Raw genomic sequence first — 14,793 nt, 5'->3', positions numbered from 1 at the left:
CCCCCAGCCCCAGCTGCCGCCCTCCCCCTGAGACCCCCCCTGCCACGGGGGCCTCCATATGGGCCTGGGCCAAACTCTAGCCAAATGGGCCGGGGGGGGGGTTGCATTTCAAAGCCTCCGGCTGTGAGCAAACGCTGCTCCCTCCTCCCGCGCTGCCTCCCAGCCCCGCGCCCCGCTGGCCCTGGGTCAGGGCAGGGCTGCTGGGGACAGCCCCGTCCCCTTTCCCAGGGACGGTGGGGGCAGCCCCAGCCCGTGGTGGCCGCTGGCACCCGTGGAGCAGCCAGCAGCAGTGGGATGGGAGCAGGGGATGCACTGGCGAGGTGCCTGTGCCGGGTGGCCTCACGCGGGGGCTGGGGATCCTTCCCGAGGGCGCTGGGGCGAGGGGTGCTGCAGGGGGAGGCCGTGCTGGCCAGGGCATGGGGGGGGGAGTGGAGGGGAGCGGGGGCTGCGGCCAGACCTGGGGCTGGGAGCAAGCAGGGGCTGCGGGGAGCGGCCCTGGACCCCTGCCCCACGGGGCCAGGCGCTGTCAGCTGCAGCCAGGCGAGCGTCCGCACAGCCTCCCCGGCGTGGGAACCGCGTCCCGCCGCAGGGTCGGGCAGGGCTATTGTGCAGGGCTGTGCGCCCGCGCCCGGCGAGGGCAGGAAGCGGGGCAGGCAGCACCGTCTCCCCGCTGCCGCTTCCTGCCCCGCGCCACAAATAGCCCTGCCCGTGCGACGGGGCAGCCAGCGGGGGCAGCTGCCGGGGGGCTCTGCGGGACCCTCGCCCACTGCTGCCCTGAGCAGTGCCCCCGGACCAGGGCAACCCCTGGAGTCCTCATGGCCCTTGGGGGTCCCAGCCACTGTGGGGAGCGGGGGCCGGGTGGGAGTCAGGGACCCTCTGGGGGTGGCTGTGGCTGGGCCGGCCCCTGCCCCGCTGCCGCAGCACCCCGGGGCCCCTGGGGGTGGCCGGGTGCCGCGGCGGGGCCGGCACTGCGACCCGCAGCCATGCGGATTCAATTAGGGCTGTGAGCGCGGGGACTCCAGCTCAGCCCCTCGCCGGGGCAATGAAATGAGGAAATGGCTCGTCTGAGCCGCTGACAGCTCTGGGCCGCGCTCGGAAGATAAACGACCGCGGGATTAAAGCTTCGCACGCTGACAGGGCGCACCTGAGCGAGGAGCAGGGCTGGGGCGGCCACGGGCAGGGTGTCCCGGGACCCTGACACGGCAGAGGGGCTGAGGGGGGCCGGGCAGAGGGCTTCTGGGGTGCCCAAGGGGCGAGGGAGACCTGGCACCTGTGGGGTGCAGCCCCAGGAGTGGGGGTCCACAGGCACAGCGAGGCCTCTCAGGCACCGAGCGGTGCTGGGCTGGCAGTGACACAGGACCTGCAGGGCACTGAGCGATCCCGGCCCCACAGACCCGGGCTGGAGCTCGGTGAAGCCTCCCCAGCCCATGGAGCATGAGCTGGGAGCACCGGCATCAGCACCCTGGGGTGCTCAGGGCCGGGCTCAGGGACAGCAGGGCTGCAGTGCCACAGTGCTCTCCTCTGGTGGGACATCGCCTGTGGGGCATCCTCCAGGGACACGGACGGGGATGGGGACAGGGATGGGGACAGGAGGCAGCAGGCGAAGGTTGAGCTGGTCTCCCCCCGTCAGGGCTGCAGCTCCACACACCGCTCCCCACCAGTTTCCCGGAGCACGCAGCCATCCCCTTACCCCACAGAGCAGTCCCACCAGTGCCCCACAGCCCCACAGCCCCCCACAGCCCTACAGAGCAGGCAGCAGGGTGCTGCCAGGCAGGGCTGGGGGCTGAGGCCAGCACCAGGGTGCTGGGCACCCCACCGGCTGCCGGGGGGATCGCTGGTGGGCAGGGTGTTGGGGCAGCGTGCGTCGGCACCGCGAGCGCTGGGGCTGCAGCGTGGCGGCAGGCGGAGGCACGGGGAGGGGGGGGTATCGATCGGGGCTGCCACGCAGCGGGTCAGTGATATCATTAACCCCGACAGGGCTGCCGGGCCGCACCGCCGAGAGGTTAATTAAAAAGAAAAGTTCAACGAAACGCAGCAGCGGTGGCTGTGGGGGGGCCGGCGCGGCGGCACTGGTGCAGGCAGGCGGGCACGGTGCCGCTGGGGGCAGCCATCGATCGCCCCCCAGAGCAGCACGGGCTGTCACTCAGCGCTGCGGTGGTGGAGGGGCCGTGGGACAGCGGGGGGGGGGGACAGGCGGCTGCGGGGCATCCCTGTCCCAAAGCTGTGGGGCTCAGCAAGGAGGGTGCTGGGGCCCTGCCCCATAGCAGGGGGGGCACCCTGAGGGGTGGGGGCTTGGGCTGGAGCAGCCACAGTGCTGCCAGCTGGCAGCAGGGCAGAGCACCGCCATCCCCACCCTGTCCCTGTCCCCAGCCCAGACCTTGCTCGTTGCCCCCCAGCAGCCACACAGAACCCCCCACTCCTGGGTGCCAGGGCTGGGCAGGGTGCGGGGCCGCTGGATTCAGCTGTGGGGAGACCCCCCCCAGCCCCGGCACCCCCAGCCCCGCTGTGCCCCGCACACTGCCTCGTGTGTGTCTGTGCAAGCTCACACACGTGTGGTCGGGGTATTTGTGTGCCGTGCACGTGGGGGTTCTGTGCCTGCTGCCTGCGTGTGGCTGCTCGGGCACCGTGGGCACGCGCCTGCCTGCACACCCCGGCTGCATGCGTGTGCTTGGGTGCCCCCGTGTGCAAGCCTGGGGCACGTGTGTGCACGTGTGTGGTGCAGGTGGGTGCTCGCACGCGCACTGTGGGTGATGCGGCTGCCGGGCAGTGGGGACACAGCCGAGCGTGGCTGCGTGTGCCAGTGCCTGGTGGCACGTGGTGAGAGGGCTGTGTGCTGGCAGGGGTCGAGCACTCCAGCGTGTGGGTGTTTGCATGCACAGAGGTGTTTGTGCACACACACACACACACGTGGATTTGTGTGCGCTGGCACATGTGGGTGTGGGCATCTGAGCAGCACACGCAGCTGCTTTGTACGCACACACACTGCGTGCACCGGCACCAGCAAACGTGCTTGTGCCACCCTGTGCAGTGTGTGTGTGTGGGGGGGGACACACTGGGCTCTGGGCCCTCCTGCCCCTCCCGTGTGCCCTCCCGTGCCCCCAGCCTGCAGCCCCAACCCGTCCCGGAGTCCCCATGCCCCCACGTGCCTGGCCGGGTGCAGCCCCGAGCCGGGGACTCCTGCTGCCCACGCCGCCCGCTCCCACACTCCCTAAATCAATTCTGGGGTTATTGAAACGCCGCGTCTCCGTCTGGCGGCTAATTGCTTGTGATCCCTAATAACGCGCGAGGCGGGCCCCTCTCCCGCTCCGCAGCCACGCTGCGCCGTGGCACCACCGCGCCTCGGGGCCGTGGCCGCTGGGGGCCGGAGCGGGGGTCCCGTGGGGGGGTCCCGTGGGCAGCCCCGGCCCCGGGCGCCGGCTCAGGTGGGCGCCCCCCGGCCGGGCGTAATCAGTCCCAGCAGGGCCGGCCGGAGATGAAAGGGGCGCGCTCCCGGCCCATCCATCACCCTGTTTGCTTGGCCTGCTCCCGCGGCCCCGCGGCCAGGCCCTAAGTACCTGCTCCTGACACGGCCCATATTTACGAGCCCCCCCGCGCCCGGCCGGGGACCGGCCCGCGCGTTTAATGGGCTTTGTAATGGCAAATTACAAAGTGTTACAAGGGGAAGATTAATCGGCAGGGCTGAGCCCGGCTCATGCCTGCAGGTAACCCGATCGGCCGGGCCAGCGGCAGGAATGCGGCGCTCCCGGCACGCTGACCCCGCTCGCCTGGGGATGTTCCCGGGACACGGGGGTCGCGGGGACCCACCCGTGCCTCTGCGCCCACGGCCACGGCCCTGCAGCCCTGCACCCAGCTGGGATGGACACGACCCTGGCCCCCAGACCCAGCCGGGCACCGCTCCAGAGGTCCCTGTCCATGGAGAGGTCCCCAGCGTGCCCAGCCTAGCAGGGATGCTGTCACCGTGTCACCACGCTGTGACTGGTCCTGGATAGGTGCCACCCGCTGTCCCCACACTGCAGGCACTGTCATAGGAGGGCCCATCCCCAGGGACACATGGGTGCCCCCAGCCTGGGGTGAGCAGAGGGGCTTGGTGGGACGGGCAGGCAAGGCAGGCTGCTTTCACCCGCACCCGGCCACGCCGTGCCCTGCCCCATCCCCTCAGTCCTAATGCCCCAGAGGTGCCCGGTGGCCACCCAGTGGGCTCTGTCTCCCCCCCCACGTCTTTGCCCAGCACAGCACAGAGCACAGCACGGCACAGAACAGCACGGCACATGGCACGGCACGGCATGGCACAGAACGGCACAGAACGGCATGGCACAGAATGGCATGGCATGGCACGGCACGGCACGGCACAGTATGGCACGGCACAACACGGCAAGACACAGGGCACAGCTGTCGGGCTCTCGAGTTACTGAGGCTGGGCTGGTCCTGGGGGTGCGGCTGGGGGGAGCAGGGCCTGGAGCAGGGAGGGGCAGGGAGGGGCAGGGCCCCCCCAGCGGGTCCCCCACGCGCTCTCTGCCCCCCTCGGGACAGCACGGGCCAGACCCTGGCTGGGCAGGGAGGATGCAGGACAGACCGGGGCTAAGAATAGAGCTGGGCTGGGAGCGGGAGGAGGAGGAAGGATGGGGCTTCCTCTGCGACGGCTCTTCTTCCTCCCGCCCAGCCGCTGCCATGCGGCACGGCGCGGCACAGCCCTCGCCCTGCGCCAGGTCGGGGCCTCGCCGCGGACCCCGGGACTGCCTGAGCATGGGCTGGGGAGGGGAGCACTGCTCTCGTGCCTGCTCCCAGCCCTGGGGTCTCCCCCACAGGCTCCTGCCCACTCAGCATCCCCTGCCTGCTGCGGGGCAGAGCCAGCCCAGCTGGTGGCTTCTCCAGTGCCCAAAGTGGGGCTGGAGCCGTCCAACGACCGCAGCGGGGAGCTGGGGCTGGGCAGGCACCCGCCGGCAGCAGGAGATTGGGGTCCCCGGGCCCTGTGGCAACAACCAGCGGGCAGATGGCTGGGGTGAAGGCTGAGGAAAGTGCCCTGGGCCGGGTGCTGGTGCAGCTGCAGGCGTCCCGTGCAGGGATGTGACCACAAATGTCCCGTGCAGGGAATCCAACCAGGGGCACCCCCCCTGAGCTCTCCCTCCACAGCACCTGCAAGAAGGGCTGGCAGCGGGTGCAGGACCACGAAGACTCGGATCAGCTCCGCATGGCCCAGGCAAGGCTGGGGCTGGTGCCAGGGCTGGTGCTGAGCGCGGGCGGCCCCGGGTGTGCCGCTGCTGCAGGGGCCTGGGCTGGGGACTGGGGGGGCAGGCGCCAGTCCCGCTTCTCCCCATGGCTAGGAGCACCGTCCTTCTGGGCATGGAGCCGCTGGCTCCACTGGGACCGGGGGCTTCCTGCAAGGAAGGTGGGACAAGGAGGGGAAGACAATAAAACCCAGGAAATGCTCTGAATAGCAAAGGTAACTGCTCCACCGAGCCCTTGTGCCGCCTCTGCGCTGAGTCAAGCCGGAAGCATCGGGCAGATGGAGTGGCTGAGCAGGGACTGGGGCCTGGGGGCCCCCACAAGGCTGCCCTGTCCCCATCCCCATCGCCATCACCAGTGCCAGCGCCATCCCCAGTGCCAGCACCATCCCCATCCCCATCCCCATCCTGCAGCCCCACACTGGACAGCACCCGCCGTGCCTCAGGCTGGGGCTGAGCCCTCGCACAGCCCTTGCTGCTAGCTGGTGTTTCCAGTCTTGCAGTGATTAGCCCTAAAAGCCTGACCCCACGTCCCCCTCGTTAAACTGCTGCCCGTTTTATTGCTGGGCAGTGTGGTTGGGAGCAGTGGGGGAGGCCTGGAGGGACGGGGATGGGGACCGGGATGGGGACAGGGACAGCAGGGTGCTGTCTGTCCCTGAGACAGCCAGGCAGGGCTCCAGCACAGGGGATGCAAGGACAGGGGCGCAGAGCAGGGCAGGGGACCCCTGGCCAGGGGGTGCAGACGCCCCCAGTCATGCCCTGGATCCCTCGGGACAGGAGGGAAGCACCCCCAGGCACGAGGGCTCTGGGGCACCCCAGGTCCCGTGCAGGAGCTGAGCTGCCCGTGTGTCCTTCAGCTGCCCTAACCTGTGCTGGAGGTGAAGCCCTGGGGCCGGGCACCGTCCCACGGCTGCTCCGTGCCCACAGCACTCGGCCCCAGCTCATCGCCTCCCCGGGCAGGTCCCAGGCCAGCGTGGGCCCCGGCGGTGCCCTCGCGCGGGGCCGGGGCTGTGGGTTACGGCCAGGCACGCTGCGCTCCCCCAAGCCTCCCAGCGCCGAGTGATTTATGGGCAGGGGGAAGCGCGCGGTGCAGACAGATCGGGCCATAAAACCTCGGGGCAGGAAGTCTCGCCAACTTCAAAGGCCGCACAGGGCTGTGGCCGCAACAATAGCGGGGCCGACGAGCCCAGCGCTGTGGCACCCGCGACGGCAGGGTCCCGGGGACGCGGGTGGCACCGCAGCCTGCGTGCACCCCGTATGTACACCCCGAGCACGTCTGCACCCAGCCTGCCTCCAGCCCGCGCACCCAGGGCACGCATCCGGCACGTGCAGCCCATGCGAGCACCCCATGAGAGCGGCTCCCATGTGGGCACTGCAGTGTGCACGGGGCTGGCTGCGGCGAGCCCAGCACCACGTCCTGTGGGCACTGAGCACCCTCCACGGCGGCCCCAGCCTGCAGACCGCGGTGGGGTACGGGGGTGGTGGCCCCATGGCGCGAGTGCAGCCCCACACGCATCCCGGTGCGCATCCCCCCGCACCGTGCCCGGCGGCACGGAGGAAGGCAGGGTGGGGCGCGGGCGGCGCGGCCTCGCAAACAAAGGGCTGGAGGAAATGCCGCCGTCCAAGATAAACCGGGAAAGGTGAGGGGGTGCCCTCCCGCCCCGCCTGGCCGTGCTCCCACGGCCTCCAGCCCTGCCTCCCGTGCGCCCCTGCACGGGGCTGGAGGAGAAGGGCCTGGAAGTGCCGGCCCCGGCACCTTTTATGCCAGGGCAGCCACCCTGTCACTGCCCGCACCTGGCGGCGCTGGGTCCCCAGCTCGTCCCTGCAGCCAGGGCTGGGGCCAGGGCCACCGGCCAGCACCGTGCTGGGGCTGGTGCAGGTCAGCCTGGGCTGCCCTGGGCTTGCTGCGGGTCTTGTGGGGACAGGACTGCAGCAGGGGGGTGCTGGGGGATGCAGGGGGCTGAGCTCCATGCACACCCCAAGCCCTCCCAGCCCTCCTTGGCTGCTGCTTTGATGCTCTGGCTGGGAGAGAGCCCTGCGTGCCCAGCACGGCTTTCCCAGGCCCTGAGGCTGTGTCCCACGGGGCTGGGGCTGCCGTGGCCCCTCCGTCCGCAGGAAGGTGCCCCCCCTGCCCGGCCCCACTTTCCCACGGTGCCGGGCATCCCGGTGCCAGCCTCCGGTGCCCACATCCTCGGGAAGCCGGCAGGAAGCGGGCGCTGCCCCCCCGCTCACCCCAGGTCCGCTCCCTCCGCGGGGGCTCGGCGGGGGCTGGTGCAGGACCCCGGGGCCGGGAGCGGCGGTGGCGCGGTGCCGGAGCAGGGCCGGCGCGGTGCCGGGGGGCGCGTGGGCACAGCAGGCCGGCCCGTCAGAACCGCACGGCGTCGTTTAAAGACGATCAGGCGGTGACAGGAATTAAATTGTGTTTTGATTTTCTCATTAGCCTAATCTCCAGCGCGCCTCGTTACGGGGTAATTTCCCCGCTCCGGCATGACAGCTCATTCCCACCATGACAGCCATATGCCAGCGTGCCCGTGCTGCGCACCGGTGGTCACCAGGGTGCCGGGGAGGGACAGCCGTGCTCCTCAGCAGCTCCAGCACATGCATGTAGGTGGGATGTGGTCAGGGTGCAGGCTGTGGGGTGGCACTGGCTGGGCCATGGCTCTTGTGTCCCGCGGCGCCCCATCCATCCGCGCCCCGCCGAGAGGCGCTGTCAGGTCCCGCTGTGCGCGGGCTGGCAGCCGAGAGGGGCCCCGCGGCGCGGCCTGGCAGCTGGGCTGGCAGCACGGTGCCGCGGTGCTGGCAGCACCCAGCCGAGGCCGGGAGCCACGCTGAGGTCCGCGGGGGTTCCTGGCCTGGGCACGGGGGCATCGCAGGGCTGGCCCCACGCACCGGGTCCCCTGGCGCTGCCCCGCTCACCCCGGCAATGGGGTGTGAAAGCCGTGGCAGGCACGGGCAGCTCATTTGTCTCTGTCAGGAGCCAGCACAGGAGATGGTGCCGCCGAAGCGTGGCGGGGACAGCAGCAGTGAGCGGGTGCTCGACACCACCCCACTGCCCAGCCCGGCTCAGGACAGGGCAGCCACGCGGGGATGGGCCCCACGTTGGTGCAGCCGGTGCCAGCAGCATGGGGGTCCAACCCCTGCACCGCCTGCAGGGCAGGGACAGAGATGGGGGGTGTGAAGCCTTCAGAGGGGCAGTGCCGTACCCCTCTGACAGGCACCACAGCCCCACAGCCTCCCTGGGGGGCCCAGGTCCCCTGGCACCCCCTGCAGGACTCACGGCACCACCCGTCTCCCTGAGGTGCTGCTGGAAACGGGCAATGAGCACAGCAAGGGGCAGGGGGGGCCTTGGGGAGGGGGGGCAGCAGGACGGGGTACACGAGGCAGGGCTGGTGCTGCCCTGCACTCCGGGGCTACAGGGGCAGGGGCTGGGGGGCCATGTGGTGGTAGGGCTGAGGGGTCCCTCGGGGGCTGAGCCGTCCCGCTGACTGACACGCGGCCCCTCGCCGAGGTAATCCTGCAGCTGAGCCTGTCCGTTACGGCCTGCACAGGGCCAGGGCGCTGGGACCGGCACGCCTGGGGCACCCCCATGTCACCGCCTGTCCCCGTCCCTGCCCGGTGTCACCACGCGGGGCTCAGAGGGGTGGCTGCGGCCACCGACCCCGAATCCCCCAGCCAGGCCCTTGGGCAGCCCCAGACAGCTCGGGGCTCAGGGTGGTCGCTGCCCCCGTCTGGAGCCGGGCTTGCTCCCGGGGACCCCACGCACGGGGCACCAAACGGTCCCTCGGGTCCCCGCACGGCCGTGGGGTGCCGCAGTGGGGCCGGGCCGTGCCGGCCTCCCCGGGCAGGGCTGTGCGGCCCCCGCAGCCCCCCGGATTAGGGCCGGGCGGAACGGGGGGCTCAGGTTTCCCTCTCTGCCGGGCTGGAGCCTGGTGCCATTAGCCCCCTCGGAGCATGACGCGGGGGCAGGATATCAAAGCGCCTTCGCCCTGCACTAAGCGGCGTGACCGCGGCTCGCAGCCGGCCCCGACGGCCGGGCTCGACGCGGGGCCCCGGCCCGGCCCCCGGCCCCCCCCGCGCCCCCGCCCCGCCGCCCCCCGGCACCGCCCGCGGCCTCTTGGGGCCGGGCAGCGGGCACGGGGGCTGCCGGCACCCCGCGACCGCCCCGCGCCCCCCGTGCCCGCCCCGTGCTCCCGGCCCCCCGGGCTCGTCCCGCGCCCCCGGCCCCCTCCCCCGGCCCCCCCGCGGCTGCGCTTGGTTTGAATTAGGCTCCGGGGCTGGGCGCGCTGATAAGCGGGGGCGCGGGGGGCGCGGGATGCGCGGGGGAGCGCCCGGCCCCGGCCCCGGCCCCGCGGCGGTTTCCTGCTCTGCCAGAGCCGCTGCTGAAAGACGCGGGGGCGCCCGGCCCCCCCAGCCCGGCCCGCCCCGCCCCGCCGCCCGTCCCTCTGTCCCTCTGTCCGTCCGTCCGTGCGCTCCACCGGCTGCGCCGCCGGGGGTGCTGGGGGCAGCGGGGGCCCCGTGTGACCCCCCCGGGGTGCGGGGCCGGCCCCAGCGCCCCCGTTCCCCGGGGCGTGCTTGGCGGGGGGGCCGCGGCCCGGGTGAGGGATGGCCGACAGCTGGGCGGGGGCGCGGGGCCGGTAACCGGATCCCCCCGCGGCGGCGGCGGGGTCCCGGGCGCGGGGTCACCGCGGAGCCGGGGGCCGGGGGCGGCCCCGCCGCGTTGCTGCCGGCGCCGGGGTCCCGCGGGGGACGGGGGGGGGTTCCGCGGGCACCCCCCGGGCTGACCGGGGACCGGGCTGCGGCACGGCCCCGGGGCTCGGCGGGGGGGGGCCGGGCACCTGTTCCCCTGCCCGGAGCGGGGTCCCAGCCGCCGGGACGCGTTAACGGGCGGCCCCGGCCCCGCGCCGCCGCCCCCCCGCGCCCCAGATGGCTGCGGGAGCGCCCCCCCCGCGGCGGGGCCGCCCCGTTCCGCCGCCCCCCCGCGCCCCGGGCCCGTGCCTTCATCACGGCTCATTGTGCGCGGGCGGCGGGGGGCGGCGCGGGGGGGCCGGGCCGGGCGGGTGCCGCATCTGCGCTCGGCCGAGGGGCTGCGAGCACCGGCACCGCGGGGAACCGGGGGGGGGGGGGAAAGGAATGAGGCTGGGGGGGGCCGGGCCCCTCAGCGCCGCCCCGCACCCCACAGCGCCGTGCCCGGGGTGCAGCCCCCCGGGGCACCCCCCTGGCTCGGCCCTGCACCCAAAAACTGTTCCTCATGGCTGCGCACTGTGTCCCCCCCTGTACCTCTGCACCCCCTCCCCACGGAACCCCCCAGGCTGCAGCCCCCGGCACCCGGCGTGGCCCCCCCGCCAGAGGGACCCAGCAGCAACCCCCAGCCTCCCCCCACCTCCCAAAAAAAGAAGGGAGGCCCAGAGGATTTTCAACAGTTTTATTCAAAAAATAAACTCAAGCAGGGGGGTATTAAGTTAGGAGGAGTGGGGTAGGGGGGCAGGAGCAGGGCTGCGCTGCGGGGGGGGGCAGCACCGCCCCCAGCCCCTACCTCCTCTTGTCCTTGATGCTGTAGTGCAGCAGGAGGGGCGCGGGCTGCAAGGCAAGGGGGGGGCGTCAGGACAGCAGCAGCACCCCAAAGCCATCAACCCATGTGCCAGGGCCCCGGGCGGCAGTGACCAGCGGGGGGGCTGCTCGGTGAAGTTGCCCACCCCTCCTGGGATGTGCCCCCACCCTGACCTGTGTGGGGACGCAGCGCCCGGCGGCAGGGAGCGGCGTTATCCAGCATCTCAGCTCCCTGCTCCCCTGCTCTGCGGCCTCAACGGAGCACTGCCCCAGCCCAAACAGCCCCCAGAGCCCCCCCGCCCTGCTCCGTGCCCATCTCCCCGCCCTGGGCAGGGGGACCGGGGGCAGCAGGTGCCCGTCCCCCCACACCACCCACCTTGCCGAACCAGCGCGAGAGCCAGAGCTGCTTCATCGTCATGTGGTCGGGGAGCAGCTCGCCGCCGAACAGGATCTGCACCTACGCGTGGGGGCACGCAGTCAGCCAGGGCCTGCGCCCCCCCCCCCAGCTCCCACCCAGGGTCTGCGCCCCCCTGGACCCCCAGCCCCAGGCCCCACTCACGTGCTGCAGCGGCAGCCCCAGGCGGTGACACAGGACCCTCCGCAGGTGCCGGATCTGCGCCCGCACGGAGCACCTCACGTATTTATGCTGCAAGGGGCAGAGGGCTCAGCGCGGGGTGGGTGCTCGGCAGGGGGCCCCAACCCACCGCCCCCTCCGGGATCAGCACCGGGCCGAGCCCTCACCCCGGCACCAGAGGCACCGAGCCCGAGGGGGGGCTCTGCCTGCCCCATGGTCCGGGGCCATCCCTGGGCACTCAGCAGCCCCCGGGCGCTCACCTGCAGCACAGCCTTGCTCTTGTCCTTGCTGGAGCTGCGGGGGGAAGAGAAGGGGGAATCTGGGGGATCCTGCAGGGGAGAGGGGCTGCAGCCCCCACCCCTTTCCCCGGCACAGCCTGGGACGAGTCCGCAGGGGCTCCTGCGCCCAGCCCCGGAGGTGGGGGCTGCCCCGTGCCACACGTCCCCCCGCTCCCCCGTCACGCACGCGTGGAGCTGGGGCTGCAGCGGGGCAGGCGTGCAGCCGGGCTGGCAGCTGAGCTGCAGCCATCGATCCCATTACAGCTCCCAGAGCTGCCACTTATTGACTTTGCTGTCGGGAGCCAGCAGGCAGCTGCGCAGCGCGCCCTCCCCAGCATTTATTAACGCTCGCAGCCGCCAGGCAGGGGCTGCTGCTGCGGGGGGGGGGATCTGCAGCGAGGCCGCGCAGCCCCACGGCTTGGCCGGGTCCCCTGCTGCCCAGCAGCGGGATGCACGGTGTCCGTGCCGTCCCTGTCCCTGTCCCTGCTCCCAGCCAAGGGGCAGCAGCTCGGCGGGACCCCCCACTCACCTCTGCTTCTCGAGGCAGAGCGAGACGTGCTCGTCGTAGCGGAAGTAGTGGGCGCGGGAGTGGTCGAAGGTGCTGTAGGGGAGCCCCATGGGGTCGCCCCCGACTGTGTCTGGGGAGAAGGGGGTGGCAGTCAGCCGGCCCCAGGTGCCGGGGCTCCACATGCAGCCGGCTCCTGGCACCGCCACGCCCTGGCCCCGCGCCCCCCTGAAGCCCCCCGGCCCTGCGCCCACCCTCGCCGCTGGGCTGCGTCACCCGGTCGAGGCCGCGGGACTGGTAGAACTCCCGGATCCTCTTCTCTTCACCTGCAGGCAAGAGGCAAGCGGTGCTCAGGGCTGTCCCCTGCCCCCTCAGATCCCGGGGGCTCCCCGACCGCCCCTCGCCCATCTCCCTGCTGCAGGGGGGGTCGGCAGCACTGCCAGAAGCCGGGTGCCCTCGGGCAGCCCCACGGACCTGCAGCAGTGCCCCGTCTCGCACAGCCCCGTCCCTGCTCTCGGCGTCCCTCAGACCTGCTCCCGCTCTCCCTCCCCACGTTTTGGGGCGCGGGGCCCACGCCGTGTGCTGCCTGCACGCTCCCAGCGCAGCACAGACACGTCTCCATCCCGCCGTGACAGCGCCCGGAGCCCCTCCGCCTCCCCCCGCTGCTGCGGCGAGCTGACATTTCCAGAGACGCGTCCCCAGCGCCTTCCCCATCCCCGTCCTGAGTGACGGCGGCTAATCTGGAGCCCCCCCGCCAGCGCCACTTTGCATTCATCACCACCCGCCCGCCGCCCGCCCTCGCTGCGCTGTCGCTCAGAGCCTGGCCCTGGGGACACCGCTCGGAGCTGGCCCCGGCTCCCGGCCCCACGGCTCAGCACCACCGAGCACAAACCGGGCACCAGCGCCCGGAGCAATGAGGGGGGGGCGCAGAGCTGGGCTCAGGCACCTCCTCGGCCACGTCCTGGCCTCCCTGCTCTGCTCCCTGCCACATCCCTGTGGGGCATCCGAGGGGCAGCAGCGGGTCCCCTGCCCACATCGCCACTTGGGATGTGTGGAGCCATGGCCCGGGCACCCCGCAGCACCCCCTCCCCAGCCGTTTCCCAGGGGTGCAACCCGTGGCCACTCACTCTCCTGCAGGCCGGGCACCAGCTTGTAGACGATGTCCTGCATGACGCGGTCCAGCTTCAGGTTGAGCAGCGGCTGCGTCTCGTGGATCTTGGTGTTGCACATGGGGCAGTACTTGCTGGTCTGCAGGTACTTCACGATGCAGCTCTTGCAGACTGCGGCCAGAGGGAGGGGGTCAGCGGGGCCAGGCGCCCCCGGGCAGGGGGCTGGGGGGGGGGGCGCGGCGCCCCGCGGGGACTCACAGGTGTGCAGGCACTCGGTGATGGTGGTGGCGTCGATGAAGTACCCGGCGCAGAGGCAGCACACGATGTGCTCGTTCAGCTCCTTCATCTTCACCTTCACCTCCTCCTGCGGGGCGCCACGGCGTCACCCGGCCCCATGGCGAGGGGCCCGGGGCGGGGGGGGCTGGGGGCAGGGGCTGGGGGCACCCCGGGCACCCCCTGCCATGGGACGGTGCTGGAGCCCCGCCCCCCGCTCACATGGCCACGCCCCCGCTCACCTGGCCACGCCCACTACACATAACCCCGCCCCCCTCACCTGTGCCCCGCCCCAGACCCCGCCCCTCACCTGCCTCCCACCACCTTCACGTGGCCCCGCCCCTCACCTGTGCCCCGCCCCCTCTGCTCCTGACCCCGCCCCCCCCACCCGGGGCCCCGCCTCCCGCCCGCCCCGACCCAAGGCACGCGCCCCGCCCCCTGGCCCCGCCCACCCGCGGCGGGGGCGCCCGGCGCATGCGCAGCGCGGTGGGGACGGCGCCTGCGCGGCCCCGGCGCCCCCCGAGCGGCGGGCGCGGCGCCTCTTCCGCCCACGCATGCGCCGGGCGCCCCCGCCGGCCCCGCCGCCCGCCGCCGCTCGCCTCGTTCCGGAGCGGGTCCATCTTGTAGACGGCCTGGAGCTGGTTCCGCAGCCGCATGGCGATCGCCATCGGGCCCCCCTGAGGAGGCGACGCCATCTTAGAACCTCCTCCGCCTCCCCGCTCACTTCCGGGTTCGGGCCGGGGGCGGGGCCGGCGCCACGCGCGGCGCGACTACAGCTCCCGGCGTGCCCCGCGCGCCTCGCCCTGCGCCGGCCGCGAGCACGGGCGCCCCCTGGCGGCCGCGCCGGGAAGCACGGCCGGGCGGCGCGGCGCTGGCCCCGGTGCTGGCCCCTGCCCCCGCCGGGCCGAGCCGAACCGGGCAGAGCCGAACCGGGCTGAGCCGAACCGGGCTGAGCCGAGCCGAGCTGTGCCGAGCCGCGTCGTTCCGTGCCGTGCCGAGCCGTGCCGTGTCAAGCCGTACAGATCGAGCCGAGCCGTGCCGAGCCAAACCGTGCCGTGCCGAGCCGAGCCGAGCCGTGCCCGGTTCTCTGCCCCAGGGCCCTGCCCCCCCGATCCCGGCACTCCCGGGGCTGGCGGCGGGGCCCAGTCCCGGAGCCTCGCGCCCCCCCCCGAGCCCTCCACGTGCGTCCCCTCCTCCCCACGTGGCCGCCCCGCCGCCGGCAGCCAATGGGCGGGGGGCGCCCTGCGCCGCGGCCAATCAGCGCCGGGCGTGGTGCGGCCGGCGG

The 14,793-nt window shown here is 73.0% G+C and overlaps 1 protein-coding gene across 1 annotated transcript; it reads right to left on the bottom strand.

Moving 5' to 3' along the window:
• Nucleotides 1–10,629: 10,629 nt before the first annotated feature.
• On the bottom strand, nucleotides 10,630–14,257 carry PCGF1 (polycomb group ring finger 1). The gene is made up of 9 exons (XM_084516681.1): nucleotides 14,108–14,257; nucleotides 13,494–13,599; nucleotides 13,254–13,406; nucleotides 12,381–12,452; nucleotides 12,151–12,259; nucleotides 11,604–11,637; nucleotides 11,329–11,415; nucleotides 11,146–11,226; nucleotides 10,630–10,799 (listed from the first exon to the last, which is right to left on the bottom strand). The coding sequence occupies exons 1-9, from the start codon at nucleotides 14,201–14,203 to the stop codon at nucleotides 10,752–10,754; spliced, it is 786 nt and encodes a 261-aa protein (XP_084372807.1). The 5' UTR covers nucleotides 14,204–14,257; the 3' UTR covers nucleotides 10,630–10,751.
• Between the last annotated feature and the right edge of the window lie 536 nt (nucleotides 14,258–14,793).

The sequence above is a fragment of the Aythya ferina genome (assembly GCF_964211825.1).
Source record: "Aythya ferina genome assembly, chromosome: 4".
Taxonomy (NCBI): Eukaryota; Metazoa; Chordata; class Aves; order Anseriformes; family Anatidae; genus Aythya; species Aythya ferina.
Note: the sequence above shows the minus strand (reverse complement) of the source record. Positions and strands in the feature narration are given on the sequence as shown.

Excerpts from the sequence above, each read along its gene's own strand:
- PCGF1 (XM_084516681.1), bottom strand. The coding sequence starts at position 14,203 with ATGGCGTCGCCTCCTCAGGGGGGCCCGATGGCGATCGCCATGCGGCTG. Across the intron at positions 13,407-13,493 it reads CACCGAGTGCCTGCACACCT|TCTGCAAGAGCTGCATCGTG; the intron begins GTGAGTCCCCGC and ends CTCTGGCCGCAG. Across the intron at positions 11,416-11,603 it reads AGAGCAAGGCTGTGCTGCAG|CATAAATACGTGAGGTGCTC; the intron begins GTGAGCGCCCGG and ends TGCCCCTTGCAG.